At 35.2% G+C, this 14,849-nt stretch overlaps 1 protein-coding gene across 2 annotated transcripts in view; it reads right to left on the bottom strand.

Annotated features, from left to right (window-relative positions):
• The window catches only part of mybl2a (v-myb avian myeloblastosis viral oncogene homolog-like 2a), a 50,503-nt gene extending 35,997 nt beyond the window's left edge, over nucleotides 1-14,506 (bottom strand). Inside the window, exons 1-3 of one of the 2 annotated variants that reach the window (XM_048155391.1) lie at nucleotides 14,260-14,506; nucleotides 12,114-12,185; nucleotides 5-110 (exon numbers count right to left, since the gene is read on the bottom strand). In XM_048155391.1, coding sequence (XP_048011348.1) covers nucleotides 5-106 — 102 coding nt within the window. In that variant the 5' untranslated portion in view covers nucleotides 107-110; nucleotides 12,114-12,185; nucleotides 14,260-14,506. The remainder of the gene's footprint in view (nucleotides 1-4; nucleotides 111-12,113; nucleotides 12,186-14,259) is intronic. The other variant, XM_048155390.1, reaches the window with a different exon arrangement.
• Between the last annotated feature and the right edge of the window lie 343 nt (nucleotides 14,507-14,849).

Raw genomic sequence — 14,849 nt, 5'->3', positions numbered from 1 at the left:
TCACCTCTTTCGAAGTCCATCTGCTCTTCAGTCGCTCAATATCTTCATCAACATCAGACTCAAGATCAGTCACACACGTAGGGTTAAGACTTACCATAGCTTCCATTACACTACAAATACAGAGATGAGAATCAGCACACCAAATAATTGCTTCTGCTTCCAGCTGTATTTTTGTTGGAATGTTTGAATTTGTCCAGTTCAGTTGCTTAGCACTGGCACTGGCATGTATTATTTAAGCCAAGTGCAGAGTTGAACTCCAACCCTAAACTGGAGCTGAGCACTGCTATACAATTCTATTAGGGATGTGACGGTGAGGAAATTTTCACACTGTTTAATCGACGTGTGACAACACTGGTAATACCAGTATCCGTGGGACGCTGGGGTTTTTCCCTCTTTCCCTCGCTTTTAAATCATTTATGGTGCGTGTCCACTGGCGCAGAGCAGAGGGAGCATTTTCAAGTTAATTCCTATGGACTGAAAACACTCACTCCATGCCAGTGGACATGCACTATTATGAATGGCCATTAGGGCTGCATGATTTATTGCGATAAAATCGCATGCGATATGGCAAAGGCTGCGATTATTTAATGTGTGGCTTGTCAGAGCTTTACGGCTCTGTGATCAGTAGTAAATGCTTCTCCATCTGAAAGCTAGAGGGTGCTCGTGCAGAAAATCAAAATATGCCCTGCAGCAGAAGAATGATAACGCACTGTAGCTGAATAAACAGAAGATTGAAATGCTTTGATTAATTAAACATGACTAATAAACACACGACTGCCTTATTCTGTGTAAGAAGCCACATCATCTCACAGAAGGACGCTCAACTGTCATTATGAAGTGAGGTTGGAGTAAAAACATGTTATTAAATGTTGTCTTTTGTTGGACAAGATGTTTGCTTCTCATGTCTGAAAAGAAGTTTGATGCGTGTTGCTTTTTTTCAAATGTACATTATAAGCGACTCAAACTCGCAGTGCTTTCAGATGGATAAGCATTTGGAGCCATAGTTCATTGACAAACTGTGCAAAAAATAAATAAATAAATAAATAAATAATCGCAGCCTTTGCGATTTCATAATCTCATTAAGAATCGCGTTTAAGAGATAATCGCGTTCAAGTTCAATGTTATTTTTCGTATCGTGCGATATATCGTGCAGCCCTAATGGCCATGCTCATTTTCCTTTCACTTTCGAATTAGTGGTGGCAATTGATGTGGCTTGAATGATGGGTTCACTATTATTCTTAATGAAAAACACAACAACAAACTCACTTAAATAGGCGCTTTTACATTTTGCCTTGAAACCAAATTTTCTGCCATCATCTTGTCAGTCAGGAGTGAGGCGAAATGGGCGAAGTGAGGTGAAATCTGACTCCTGCTGCTGATCTGTGCTGCATTCCTCATTGCTCTTGTTCTTGAATTGAGCAGACGCATTCGGTTTTTAACTGTAGCGTCTGTTCTCTAACTGAACTAAATGATTTTTATTACTATAATAGAATAAAAACAACGGTGGGGGCAGTGCCGCGGTGGGCAAGTGATATAACCGGTGTTGCGGCTGAACACGAATTATGAAAAATGAATTAACGGTGCTGCGAGGGTGTTTCTAATACAACAGCTGAGTGACGGCAGATTTAACATCTTTTCTCTCCTCTGTCCAACGTAATCAATAGGGATGTAATAGGGTTGGGCGATGTCCCCTAAATTGGCAGTTGAAACATTGCGATGGACGATGATATCATCGGGCAGGTGTGGGGAGATTATTTTAATTTTTCATTATTATATAATTATTAGGGGTGTGACGAGACGGGTATCTCACAAGACGAGATGAGACTCAAACTCAACTGACTTCTCTTCTGTATGATTTCAGTCTCTTCAGACCTTACTGTACATGATTTATGAGCTTCAACAACTTTTGACCTCCTAACTGAACTCCTTTCCACAAACTGATCATAGAAATAAAAAAACAGTATAAATAAAAATGGTAACACTTTACAATAAGGTCTCATTTATTAACATTAATGTTAATATATTAACCAACATCAACTAACAATGAGCAATATATTTGCTACAGTATTTATTAATCTTTGTTTATGTTAGTTAATAAAAATAGTCATTCATTGTTAGTTCATGATAGTTCACAGTGCATTAACTAATGTTAACAAATGAAACTAATGTTATCATAATATCACCACCATAATGAGAAAGCACATGAAATGAGGAAACACAGCTGTCCATCACTGCATTCACGACAGGTAGGCTAAGCGCAGCTATACCCAAAGTGAGCCGAGAAGATAACTTATCTGATGGCAAAATGATTTTGAGACATAAGCTTCCTTTAAATTTCGTCGAGGGAGACATATTTACGAACAGAAAACACAAAGTGCTACTGTTAGAAACGTAGCTTAGCATGCCGTTATGTATTATCATTATCTTGTTTCTGCAACGTCTGTCAACGCGGCTCGTTTTCTTACCCGAGCATGTGGTTAATATTATTGTTTTTCTCAACATGAACATGTGAAACAATATGAAAACGATAACCATATAGGCTACTGTCTCGAGTGTATTATGTACGTTTTGTACGATAACTGGCACTGTCTGCTTTATTAGCGTTTTTCTAGTTTGCGCTGCTTGAGCTTAAATGTTTTTGTAATTTACATTTTTTTTGTTTGTTTGCACAAATTGTTTAATGCTTTAAACTAAAAGAAAAAGCTTAAGATATAACGTGAGCTTGTTGTGTATATTGCCTAATTGTAAGCATGTTCAGAAATGGTTACAAACTCTTGATGAATTAAAAAAAAAAATAAAGTCATTTTTGTTTAAGGTAATTTAAATAAACGAATATTCGAATATTCGTTTTTTACGAGCCCAAATATTCGAATACAATATTTTGGAAAAATGCCCATCCCTAAAAATAATTGCACCAGCTGGACCTTGACAAAGGTAACATCTATTATTTTTTCTAACATTCTCAAGAGTTGTATTTGTTAACATTAGTTAATGCACTGTGAAGTAAAATGAACAAACTAAGAACAGCTGTATTTTTACTATCATTAACAAAGATTAAAAAATACAGTAACAAATATATTGCTCATGGTTAGTTCATGTTAGTTAATACATTATCTAATGTTAACAAATGAACCTTATTGTAAAGTGTTACCACAAATTCAACAAAAATAAGATGCTTCAACACAAGATCCAGACAGGTGAAACAATAGTTTTTAAGTTGGATTCATAAGGACTTCATTTGTCTCTAGACAGACATTTTTAACTGTAATTTGTTGCCACCTAGTGGCGTAACAATGCAATCAATACAGTGGTTATTAGAAGCACTTTCAAAGGTGATTTATTCTATTTTGATCGGTAAAGTAGACATCACCCTAGTGAAAAAAAGTATACTTTATTGTATTTTAAATATATTCCGTTTTTCTATAGTACACTGCAAATATACTAACAAAAAATGTACTATCATTAAATATATAAAAAGTATATTAGTATCATATTTTCACAATGCAACTTTTAACACACTTTAAAATAATTGTACTTTAGTATATTTTCTAAAAAATGTATTTTAGAAAAATATACTTGAAGTGTAAGTTCAGTTTATTTTTTAAAAGTGTATTTATTTGCACTTTATAAAAATATAGTTGAGGTATATTTTAACAGTGTGCTGAAAATGATCATTGTAACAATGCACTGAAAGTATATTTAAAAAATACATTATTTAATATCCTGAAGTTGTAGTGTATCTAATATTAAATTTGAGTATATTTTTTAAGTTTACTTCTTCATCCTTGGAATTCATTATATTACTTGTGCTATTTATTTCAGTATGAATGCATTACAAGCCCATTTAGTATATGCAGTGTAGCCTATACAATTTCCAAATATGTGTAAATGTTTATTAAGGTTACACTGGCAGAATCATTTTACAATCGTACACACAAATCTATATTAAACAACACACCAGCAGCACAAGTAATGTTACATGCGAAAAAATATGTTGAGTGGTTAAACTTATAGGAATTCAAATGTCTCTTCAACTTGGTCTGTGACCAATCAGATTTTGTTGCTCACTGCCTTCAGCCAATCAGAGCTGCTGACGTCACGGTCATCGTCTGAATCCCCTCGCTCAGTCACTCAGGTGAAGTATAATGTCGCAATGTATAATTTATTTAATAAAACACTGAAAGCGCAATACGTCACTCAATCTTGGGATTCTGACCAGTTCAATCAAGTGACATCGCAGACTGACCGTGATGGCGACGACAACCAGCTAATCTAATGGCCTACGCGATCCTGAAAGAACCGGAGAAAAGTGTTGCTATTGGGAGGTGAGTTGTAGTCTACCAGTTAACAAACTTTATTTTATTTTCTTTAACAAACGGAGAGCGATATTTCGGCTTAACATCTCTTTTTTGAGTTTTTGTGTGGTGTTTTATGGCACATGTTTGTATGCAGCACCAAAACATTCATATGATTGGTCAAATCGGCCCGTATTCTGTACGATATTAATTCATAAAGTGTTTTATGCTTGACTATGAACCGAAAACAATATCGACATGCCATTCTGATACAGTTCCCTGCTGCTAATCCTCATTTACTGTTCAAAAATAGTATTGGTTCAATGTAGGATTTAGTCAGACTATTGTAAACGTGAATAAAGAGTTGAACATGCTGTCTTATATCTGTGGTATATTCTGTCCACAGATGCTGTTCTTCATGAGTCTCTGCGGTCATCATTGTGCCATCAGACACAATGAGAAGCTCATCAGAAAATGGAATATAATGTGTAATTTGTATTTGTGTATAGAGGGTCACCATGGTCCAATATTTTTTTTTTTCTTTAATGAAAAACATGGTAAGTTTTGCTGAATCTATATTAAGTTTAAATAAAAACCATTGGATTTGTCAATGAAATATGTCTCTTCATTAGTGATGTTCTTATATTTTATTTAATTTAGTGGCCTTGAAAACAAATGCATTCAACTTTGGGAAAATGTGTTAAACTGTATTTAAATAGTAGCACAACTGTATTGTGTGAGATTATGTAATTCAAAGTACAGTAGTCAACATTTGAAGTGGATCAAAAAAGTTAGGACAACTTTGATTAAAGGTTTTGATCCGCTTCAAATGTTGACTATATTATACTAGTGTTGTCAAAAGTACCGGTACTTCGGTACCAAGTCGGTACTGAAATTTTGAAAATGTGACGATACCAGCATTTCTGTAGTACCGGTAGTACCGAGAATCCGGGTATTAGGGATGTCCAGATCCGATCACGTGATCGGAAATCGGGCCCGATCATGTGGTTTCAGACTCGATCGGAATCGGACGTTACCTCCCGATAAGGACTCGGATATATATGTATATAAATTTTCTCATTATTTTTAACACATCTATAGTGATGCGGTGGCACAGAGTTAGGCCTGTTTCACACTGCAAGCGTAAGCGGCGCGTGAGTAGCGCATATTTTTTTCAGCGTGCATGTCAACCAACGGATGCATTCACACAGGCAGCAGGAGCAGCTCGTAAAGCGTCAGGCAGGAGCATCGCGTAAGCAGCAGTGCCGCGATCGTCTCGGCACCGAGTCTATCCCTGTGTCTCAATCAGCTCCCTAGCTCCCTAGGTCGTGAATCAGTATATAATGAAAGTGAATGTGGCTGATACCCTGATCAGTGCCCTGACTACTGAACTAGGGAGCTGATTGAGACACACGCTGCGCTGCTGACGCGTAATTAAAGTAAAAGCACACTTTTGATGGACAAAATAAATATAATTTCACACAAAAAGTGTTCAAAATGCACACAATACGCATGTCTAATGTGTTTTAACAAGAATTTGAGTATGACAGAAAAGAAAATTAAGAATCAAAAATAATAATAGAAGATTTACCCATGTAAACTTGTTTTTTATTATTCAGTTTGGGTTAAAGTATGGTGTATTATAAAAAACTAAAGTAAACTAGCCAGAAAATATGATATATATAAACATTATTTTAGTTATAAAACAGACTGCAGCATACCCAAATCAAAACCAAATATATTTGTTTTTATATTAGCCTTTTTTATATTTACTGTTGCACTAAAGTGAAGTGAAGTGAACAATTTATGTTATTTATTACTTGATTGTTCAAGCTACCTCACAGAAGTGCTCTGTTTGTAATTAAATAAAAAATAAGGAACGTCCTGGATCTGTTTTTTTTTTTCGCTCTTCTTTATTCTTTTTTTGATGTATTATAGAAGTATCGGATCGGGACTCGGTATCGGCAGATACTCAAAATCAAATGACTCGGACTCGAGGGCAAAAACATCGTTATGGTTACCTACCGGGTATATTCGGTACCCACTGATAGGACTGTGGCAGTATTTTACGTGAATATGACACGAGTGAAGCACAAAAGCTTTGTTTAGAAATAATAGGTTAGAAATTAAATGTGACATTGCAGCCATGGAAACATTTTGGTTCATGCCGAATGAGAGAGAGACGTGAGTCCATAAGCTTTGTATTGTGTTTTGCGAATCGCGATCTGGTCACCCGATTAGCAGAGAATTTAACAATATTCCATTAGTTATTCCACTGAACATGGAATCTGTTTCTTTTCCCAAATCTTCACTCATGCAGGGGATTAAACATTTTTTTCGTTCGTTCGCATTTAGGCCTATTAGGCTATTCGCATTCTCTACTGTGGTAAAGTTGAAAAAACACCGTAAGGCAGAAACCTTTTTGCTTGCACGTCAATTTCTATTTAACACAGTTTGCGCTTGTTATTAGACTTTATAAGGCGCGTTAAGTTTATTTGTATAGCGCGATTCACACACGCCGGTGATTTTTACTTTCGCTTTGTCTGGCAGCGCTAAATCAAACATAGCCTGAATGTCTGAAGATAAAACTCGCTCTTCAGACCTTTTACAACAAGTGTCAGTTGCTTGTAACATCAGGAGATAACGAAGATATTATTAAAGAGAAATGGTCTCTTTCCTGCTCGTGTCCCTATCCCTCTCAAAGCGTAGAGTGGTAGGTTATATCAAAGACTATACTAACGGGACTTTGGCTACATGACGCATCATTGTGTGGAAATAAAAAAACGAATGCTTTTTGAAATAATATTTAGCTTTCTTATTATTTAGGTTACCATTATTTACCTATATTTATTTCAGTTTTACAGGCTGTAGTGTGTTGTTTCACTGACGAAATAGCTAAAATAAACACGTACGTCTGTTACCCCTGTTGAAAAAACGAGCATATGCTGGTAAAGTAGGTTTTGAAGCTGGTATGCTGGTTTGAGCTGGTTTATGCTGGTCCAGGACCAGCTTAGGACTAGCATGGACCAGCAGGACCAGTTTAGGACCAGCACTTGACCAGCATACAGCTTCAAAACCTACCTTACCAGCATATGCTGGTTTTTTCAACAGTACAAAATGGATGTTTGAGCATTTTTTTTTTTTTTTTTTTATATTTCAAAATTTATTTAATTGAGGTAGCCTATATATACACACACAAACACACACACTCCAAATCATATTTAATGTTTTTAAAATAGGCTATATAAAATAGTAAAATAGTTCCAACAGATTTTGCTGTGGTACCGAAATTGGTACCGAGAACCGTAAAATTTTCATGGTATCGGTACTGGAATTTTGGTACCGTGACAACACTATATTATACAAAGTATAAGTAATAACAAAGTGTATTGTTATTGACTGCAAAGTGTGTAATGTTTAATATTTGGAATAAGCCAAAGGTACTGAGCATACAGTATATACTATTACCTGTAAAATAATATATTCAGTGTATATTGCTTGTGTTTTCTGAAGACACTCGTAATTATTTTGTAATGTACTTAAATCACAAATAAAGTGTACTTATAACACAAAGTGTACTCATAACAGAAATAAAGTATACTTATAACACAAATAAAAGTATACTTATAACAGAAATAAAGTATACTTATAATACAACGTATATTATAACAAAAAATATACTTTTAACACAAATAAAGTATACTTATAACACTAAGTACACTTTAATATCACTAATCAAGCATGTAATTAGTTCCTACACAGACATATACTTAAAGTGTACTAAGTATACTTGAAGTTGTTCCAATTTAGCACACATAAGTATACTAAATATACTTAAAGTTGTATTTTAATACTACTTAATTTCAACTTAAATATACTTAGTACAAAATTAGTTGTTTCAAAATAGCACACTTTAAATGAACTAATCATTAACACACTTGAAATATACTAATAATTAGTCTTGCTGCAAGTATACTTAGTATACTTTTTTTTCACTAGGGCAGCGTACCTGAATTATACACTTTTGTACAGTTCTGTGATAATAGACCCTTTTCACATTTCCGGGTTTCTCAGAAGTGGAAGTCGTCATAGTTGGGTAAATAAATATAGTTGGACAAATAAATATAATTTTTTGTGTTTCCATTTGCTCAAATAGCAAAAAAAATAACTCCACAATTGTGTTTTCACAAGTTTCAAAAAGAGGAAAAAAATAGAGAGCGATTGATAATGGCAGTCAGAAGAGAGAAAGATGTAATTTTTACTGTCACTCCCATAGCCGCTGTATTAGAAACACCCTCACAGCAGCGTTAACTAGTTTTTTGTAATTTGATGCAAAGGTAATATATTACTAAGAATAGTGTTATAAATGTACATACGTTTTTAAAAAAAAAAATCAAAATATAACTTAAAAAAAATAAATAAATAAATAAAGTTATTGATGGGGAAAAACGATATTGATGACCGTTACAATGCGTCATCACAGTCTGTGAAAAGGGTCTATTGGAATATTTGTGAATATTGGAATATATGAATATATGGAATATTGGAATATATGGAATATTTGAATATACTGTGTATTTGACAAGATTGTTTGTGAAGCTGATTATATCTAAACATGACAACTCTCTTTAGATCAACGGCAGGGGGAATGCAGATTTGAATGGGCAAATCGTTATCATTTAGGAATTAGATCATGTGGGTGATGAAATCAAGAATGCGATCTCTTAAAGATTAATAATCGTGCAGCTTGATTTTGTGCACCTCTCTTGCGAGCGCTCTCGCTCTCTGCATTGATATCTGACGTATATGAGTAGCGCGAGCCGCGAGGGCTTTTCAGTACATTCATTGGTATAATGTTCGTGAGGTGAGATGTCTCTATTAAAGCAGTTTCTCAACCCTAGTGGTCCATGATGTAATGCCAGGGGGTCCCTGAATATGAATATTTGTATATTTTGACATTTGACATGTTCCCATAAAAGAAGAAGATAATACATATAATATAACTGACAATGTTACTGAATATTGGACAAGTCAACTAACGTAATAGTAAATTATACATTATTGCATTTGGTTGTCACAAAGACACTAATGATACCAATGAGCCAATATTATTCTGGGGCAATGTTCCCTCTAAGCTGCGCGCGCGCAGCCGCGCACTTCTGATGCCGCGGCCTGAGCAGAAAGAATAATTGCCGTGCAGAGGATATCAGACATGAAATCATGTGTGGGGAAATCCATTTGATTTTAGTTTAAATGAAAAATAATTGCAGTGCTCTGGTCAACCGCTATAGAGTTATTGTCGCTATAGAGTTAGAACCGGTTAATGCGGTTTACAGGTTTCATAGAAAGAGAACGATTGAGCGCGTGTGAGCTGGCTGGCGTTGAGCCAAATCAGTCGCGGTAAGAATACTGTCATGTTTGCGGACTAAATAGAGTACCTCTGGGATGACGCATTTTTGTAGGCCAACCCCGGAAGTTAGTGGCGCACGGGTTCCCTCGGTTGAAAGTCTATTCATTTTTCCCATAGACTTTTAGAAAATCGCAGAAAATAAGCTCTGTGTTTAACAAAGGGTTATGACACTTACACGTTTTGTCTATCAAGATAATCTTTACAAGTTAAAACAACATAAATACATTTTGAAGCCTAAATAAAGTGGTCAGATATGAAAGGCTAACAGTAGGCTATAAACGGACTACAGCACACCATGGTCGCAGATCAACGTCGTCACCACCAAGCTTCCTCAAACTGTATTTAAAAAACAACATTATTTAAAAACATGCTCGCTGATTATGATCTGTGCTGTTATGAATACTTATCCACTTTTTCATGAGAAATGCTGTCCAAATGTGCCGTTTTTAATGATGACGTCTAAATTCCCCGCCAAAGGAAGTAGTCCCTTTTAGCAATTTGTTAGCAACCGCCAATTTTAAGACACAGTAAAAGTTTAAAAAAATCACAAGCGGGTTATAACTGGTGTGTTTTATGTCATAGATCAAAACGTGAAAGTATTTAGAGGCTTTGTTAACCACAGACCTTATTTCAGGCGATTTAGCAAAAACCCATTCAAAAAACCCATAGACTTTACGGCGTTGGAACCAGAAGTCCTAAAATGCTAACTCGCTTCCGGGTTTTGCCTACAAAAATGCGTCATCCCTGGGGTACCCTATAACTCAATACGAGAGGCAACGCAAAACGAAAAGAAGTATAAAATAAAACGTCATATTTTAATGAAAAGTTGCAGAAATAATGGATGATGGGCAAAGAATGCTAACAAAACTCTGAGACATTTACAATCACACACCCACCACACCACAGGTGTGGCTTGCAAACTCAAAATACATCAGTTAGCCTATATACCTCAGTTTAAATAGATTATTGTGTGTGGTGGTGGTGTGGAATGTTTAGATAACTATATAAGAGTTAACATGTTCACTTTTCTATTAATATTTAGCTGTCAGATCTGTTTAAATGCTTCAGTTTGTTTTCATATTATAATATATTAAAACAAAATGAAGCATTTAAACTGATAAAATACTGTATATCAGTTTAAATCCTTCAGGATATTATATTTTATTATATTATATTATAATTTAAGCCTAATAAAAAAATGATCTCAAGGGGATTGTTTATGGCTCCTTGCCACTAAAAATCTTGAAACTTCCTGGTATAGAAAATCTGGGAAATTCATAAGCAATAAACCTGTAATTTTGATGGTTTAACACTGTCTGTTGCTAATAATTTACGGTACAAAAACACATTATGGTTGTCCTAAACCATCAGTATAACTGCTCATATTATTATAAAGAATAACTGTCCTGCTGGAGATTTTTAAATTATTTTTAATAGAATTTCTCGGTAAAGACTGGTACAGTTAATACAGCAATATGAAAAAATCTCAAGTAACCTAAAATGTGCTTAATTTAGTGACTGAACTGCTTGTTTTCAAAAATATGATTTAATATATCATCAAGAGTCAAATAAAATAGAAATGGCACATTAAAGTTAAAAGTTACAGTTGCATGATAAAACTTTTTTTTTTTTTTTTTGCGTGTTTACATACACTGTACAGGTCTGATATAAAGAGTGTTTTTGTTCAGGTGGCCAAAATGTGCGCTCAACAGAGAAAAGTTTTGCTCAGCGAGAAAAAAAATTAGAGGGAACATTGTTCTGGGGTCCTTGAGGATGGTTCCAAAAAATAACAGGGGTCCATTACTCAAAAAAGGTTGAGATTCACTGTATTAAAGGATACGTTTCACGCAATTTGCCCACCCATCACACCAGAACCATTTTCAGAACCGAGCTAAAAAAAAAAAAAAACTACACTTTTTGCCCGGAAGACTTATCATTTCATGCAGTCATGTGACCATGATAATATCAAGACAATTTTGCTATCGCAATACCACGATATTGATAATACCATTACATCCGTAGTAATCAATCTCTCTATATTCTTTCCCTCTTTTGGAAAGTCAATGAAAATCAATCACTGATTTTTTCTTTTGCTTTTGGAGCAATTGGAAATACAAAAATTATATTATTTTTTTATATAATTGCTGTCGTCTCCCATTCACCACTATAGAAGTTTACCCAACTATGACGACTTCCGCTTCAAAGAACCCCGGAAAACTGCACAAACTGCTCCAATGAGAAGCTAGGTACAGAAAACTGAGTGATAGTGATAGGAATTGTGTTTTTGCAAAATTTAATGAAATGAGGTTGATAACACATGCTCACTTATTAGTGTAAAGATACAGAAAGAAACATAATTACGTCAAAAGAGGTAGAAGTTAAACAAACAAAGAAAACATACAACATACCTTACTTTCCCTTTTAAATAGCTGAGCTTTTAAAGGATGACTCAAATGAATTGCCAGATAAGTATACTAAACCTGAAATTTTGAAAGAATCACTTTAGTACAATAAATAAAACTTTCCATCACTCATTTAAAACTAGATTTATTTTTCTTGCATAGCTAACGTTACACATAACTGTAACTTTTAACGGTGGTTGTGATTTCTGTGTGTTCAACTAAAGACTGGAATACACAACACTTTTAAAATCTGAATCGATTTTAAAACACTCATACATTTGCCGACTTTGTTTGACAGGGAAAAGCTGGGAATTAATGCCTGAGGATCACACACTACCAGACTTCTTGTTCCAAACACAACAAACTCACACAAAAACATGTGCTTTGAGATGCATGACAAATGCAAACAAAATACGTTCTAAAACTGTCGCAAAACAAAAAATATTTTGAAGCTAAAAAATCTAGCTAAAACGCTTTCGAATATAGACAAAAAAATTCAATATCACTGCATCCAAGAGCACTAATACCCTACCATTTATTGTAGATATAATTTATTTTGGTGAAATTAAATAATAATACTAAAAAATAATGACAATAATGTCAATTTATACCCAGAAGGCTAATTCACTGTGAGGTTTCTCTGGGGGTTTAGAGTAGAGTTGTTAGTAGTTGCTGTACTTTGAATCACCAGGGGCCAGTTGCACCAGCTGTGCGCAAGTTACAACGTAGACTAGTTTTGACGTAAATGGGCACTAAGTTACAACTTACGCACTACTAAATATTTTTGTGTTGCACCATTAAACTTAGTTGAAGCGTAACTCTACGTATACACTAAATATTTACGGAAGCCTCCTATCAGGAGGAACGGTTGGAATAAAATAGCAGACTGACTGAACTGCATCAATAAGCTCTTGTTTTACCTGACAGACTTCATTCTTTACACATATATGATGCTGCTGACATTTACACTCTCTTACATTTTAAGAGAGAGAACATCATGTGAAAAGATTACTTTGTTAGACACTCTTCAACACGAACCCGTTAAACAGCGCGCTGCTGTGTGCATCGGTCCTATCACTCCGTGTTGTGCATGTCAAATAAAATCAGTCATAATCAATAAATGTCATTTCTTATGTTTTTTGTTGTTGTTGTTGTTGTTGTTTCAGTATTTATTTATTGATCCTTATTCATTTCGTTTCAAATACAGTTTCTGAATGTTATTTACATATAAAAACATTTATGATTAAGTAGCAGGCTATTATATTTAATGGGAACTTATTTTTACTGTTAGCTACGTGAGGCAAAATAAGTCCGAATAAAGGATAAACTGAAATTCACGGAATTTCAACAACTTCTGCTCCTGTATTTGAAGGATCACTGAGGGTAAACGTCATATTATGCGACTACGCGGAGACCTTACGAGCTACTAGCTACGTTCTGCCTTAAGAACAAATGGTGCAACCGAATAAAGTACAGAGTTAGTTACAAACTAGTTAGTAGTTACTAAGCCACTAGTGTGGACTTTACGTTCCAATTTAAGAAAGAATTTACGAACGGCTGGTGCAACCCTACCCAGTTCTGTTCTTCTCGCCGCATTGCATTATGGGCACAACTACGACCGTTGGTGAACATATTGCATATTATACATAAAAAGATGAGTAGTTGATAAAAGGCAAAGTGTATGGGAAAGAAAATTCTTCTAGGACAACACTACAAAACACATTGTTCACTACATTTGGGGAGAGTGAGCGATTTCCGACGGTGAAACTTCACAATTAGCATTTCTGGCTAGTTCAGAGGCAAACTAATGTTAACCACCAACTCCTCTGGAAAAACGTTACCCTTAAACCTGCGCGGTAGTAGATGTTTTCGTTTATAATAACGAATAATTTAGTATCAGTCTACTAACAAGACCTCTCCTCTATAAAACTGAAGCTGTTCTTGTATATTTCAGACACCAAAATAATACGAGAAAAATTCGACAGTTGGCTCAACGGCTACTAACACGTTACTTTTGCTGACAGACTAGTTGATTTGAGCATCAGTTTGTTGACAGAGATACGTTACTTGATTTTCATTAGTTGTGATACCATTGAGAACATTTCCAGCAATTTTAAAGGAACACTTTTAAACTGTTGTTTTTCATTCTTACCCACACGCTTGCCTGGACATATCTTCGCTGTTTTGCAGTTTCCGATAATTCAATAGGTAGCACACTATTATAAGTGGAAAATATGTGTTATTGTTATGAATAATCGTCTGCAGACTATGTTTGTGTCGTTTTGTATGCCGGCTCACGGGCGCCTATAACCTCCAACTGCTGCCTGCTGACTGAGCTGAGCCCGCGCGCACGGCTTCTGTGTTGTACTGCGTCATGTCTGCGCTCACGTTTGCGCAGTATACCCACACTTGGGTTTTAATCCCACTGCAGCCACATGTCTCTGCAGAAATACGGCTTCGTTCACGAACGTTAACAGTCGTTGCAAAGTTGGTATTTGTACACGTGTTTATACATTCATTCAAATAATTTATTGTCATCTTCTGTGTCCCGACAAAATTCTGTTGGAGCCTATAATTAGTATTATTCTGATTCTAGGTCACTATATATGGGGTGAGAAAAATAGAGATGTTTTTTTTTTTTATCTAATTTAAATCAAACGTGTTCCTAACCCTCTCGCTGTGTTATAATTTTTGGCAATGGATCCGTAGTACAGCAACAGTTTGGATCTGCCCTCCCGTTTC

This window comes from Megalobrama amblycephala, linkage group LG14, assembly GCF_018812025.1.
Source record: "Megalobrama amblycephala isolate DHTTF-2021 linkage group LG14, ASM1881202v1, whole genome shotgun sequence".
NCBI lineage: Eukaryota > Metazoa > Chordata > Actinopteri > Cypriniformes > Xenocyprididae > Megalobrama > Megalobrama amblycephala.
The sequence above is the reverse complement of the archived record's forward strand: the minus strand, read 5'-3'. Positions and strand labels throughout refer to the sequence as shown.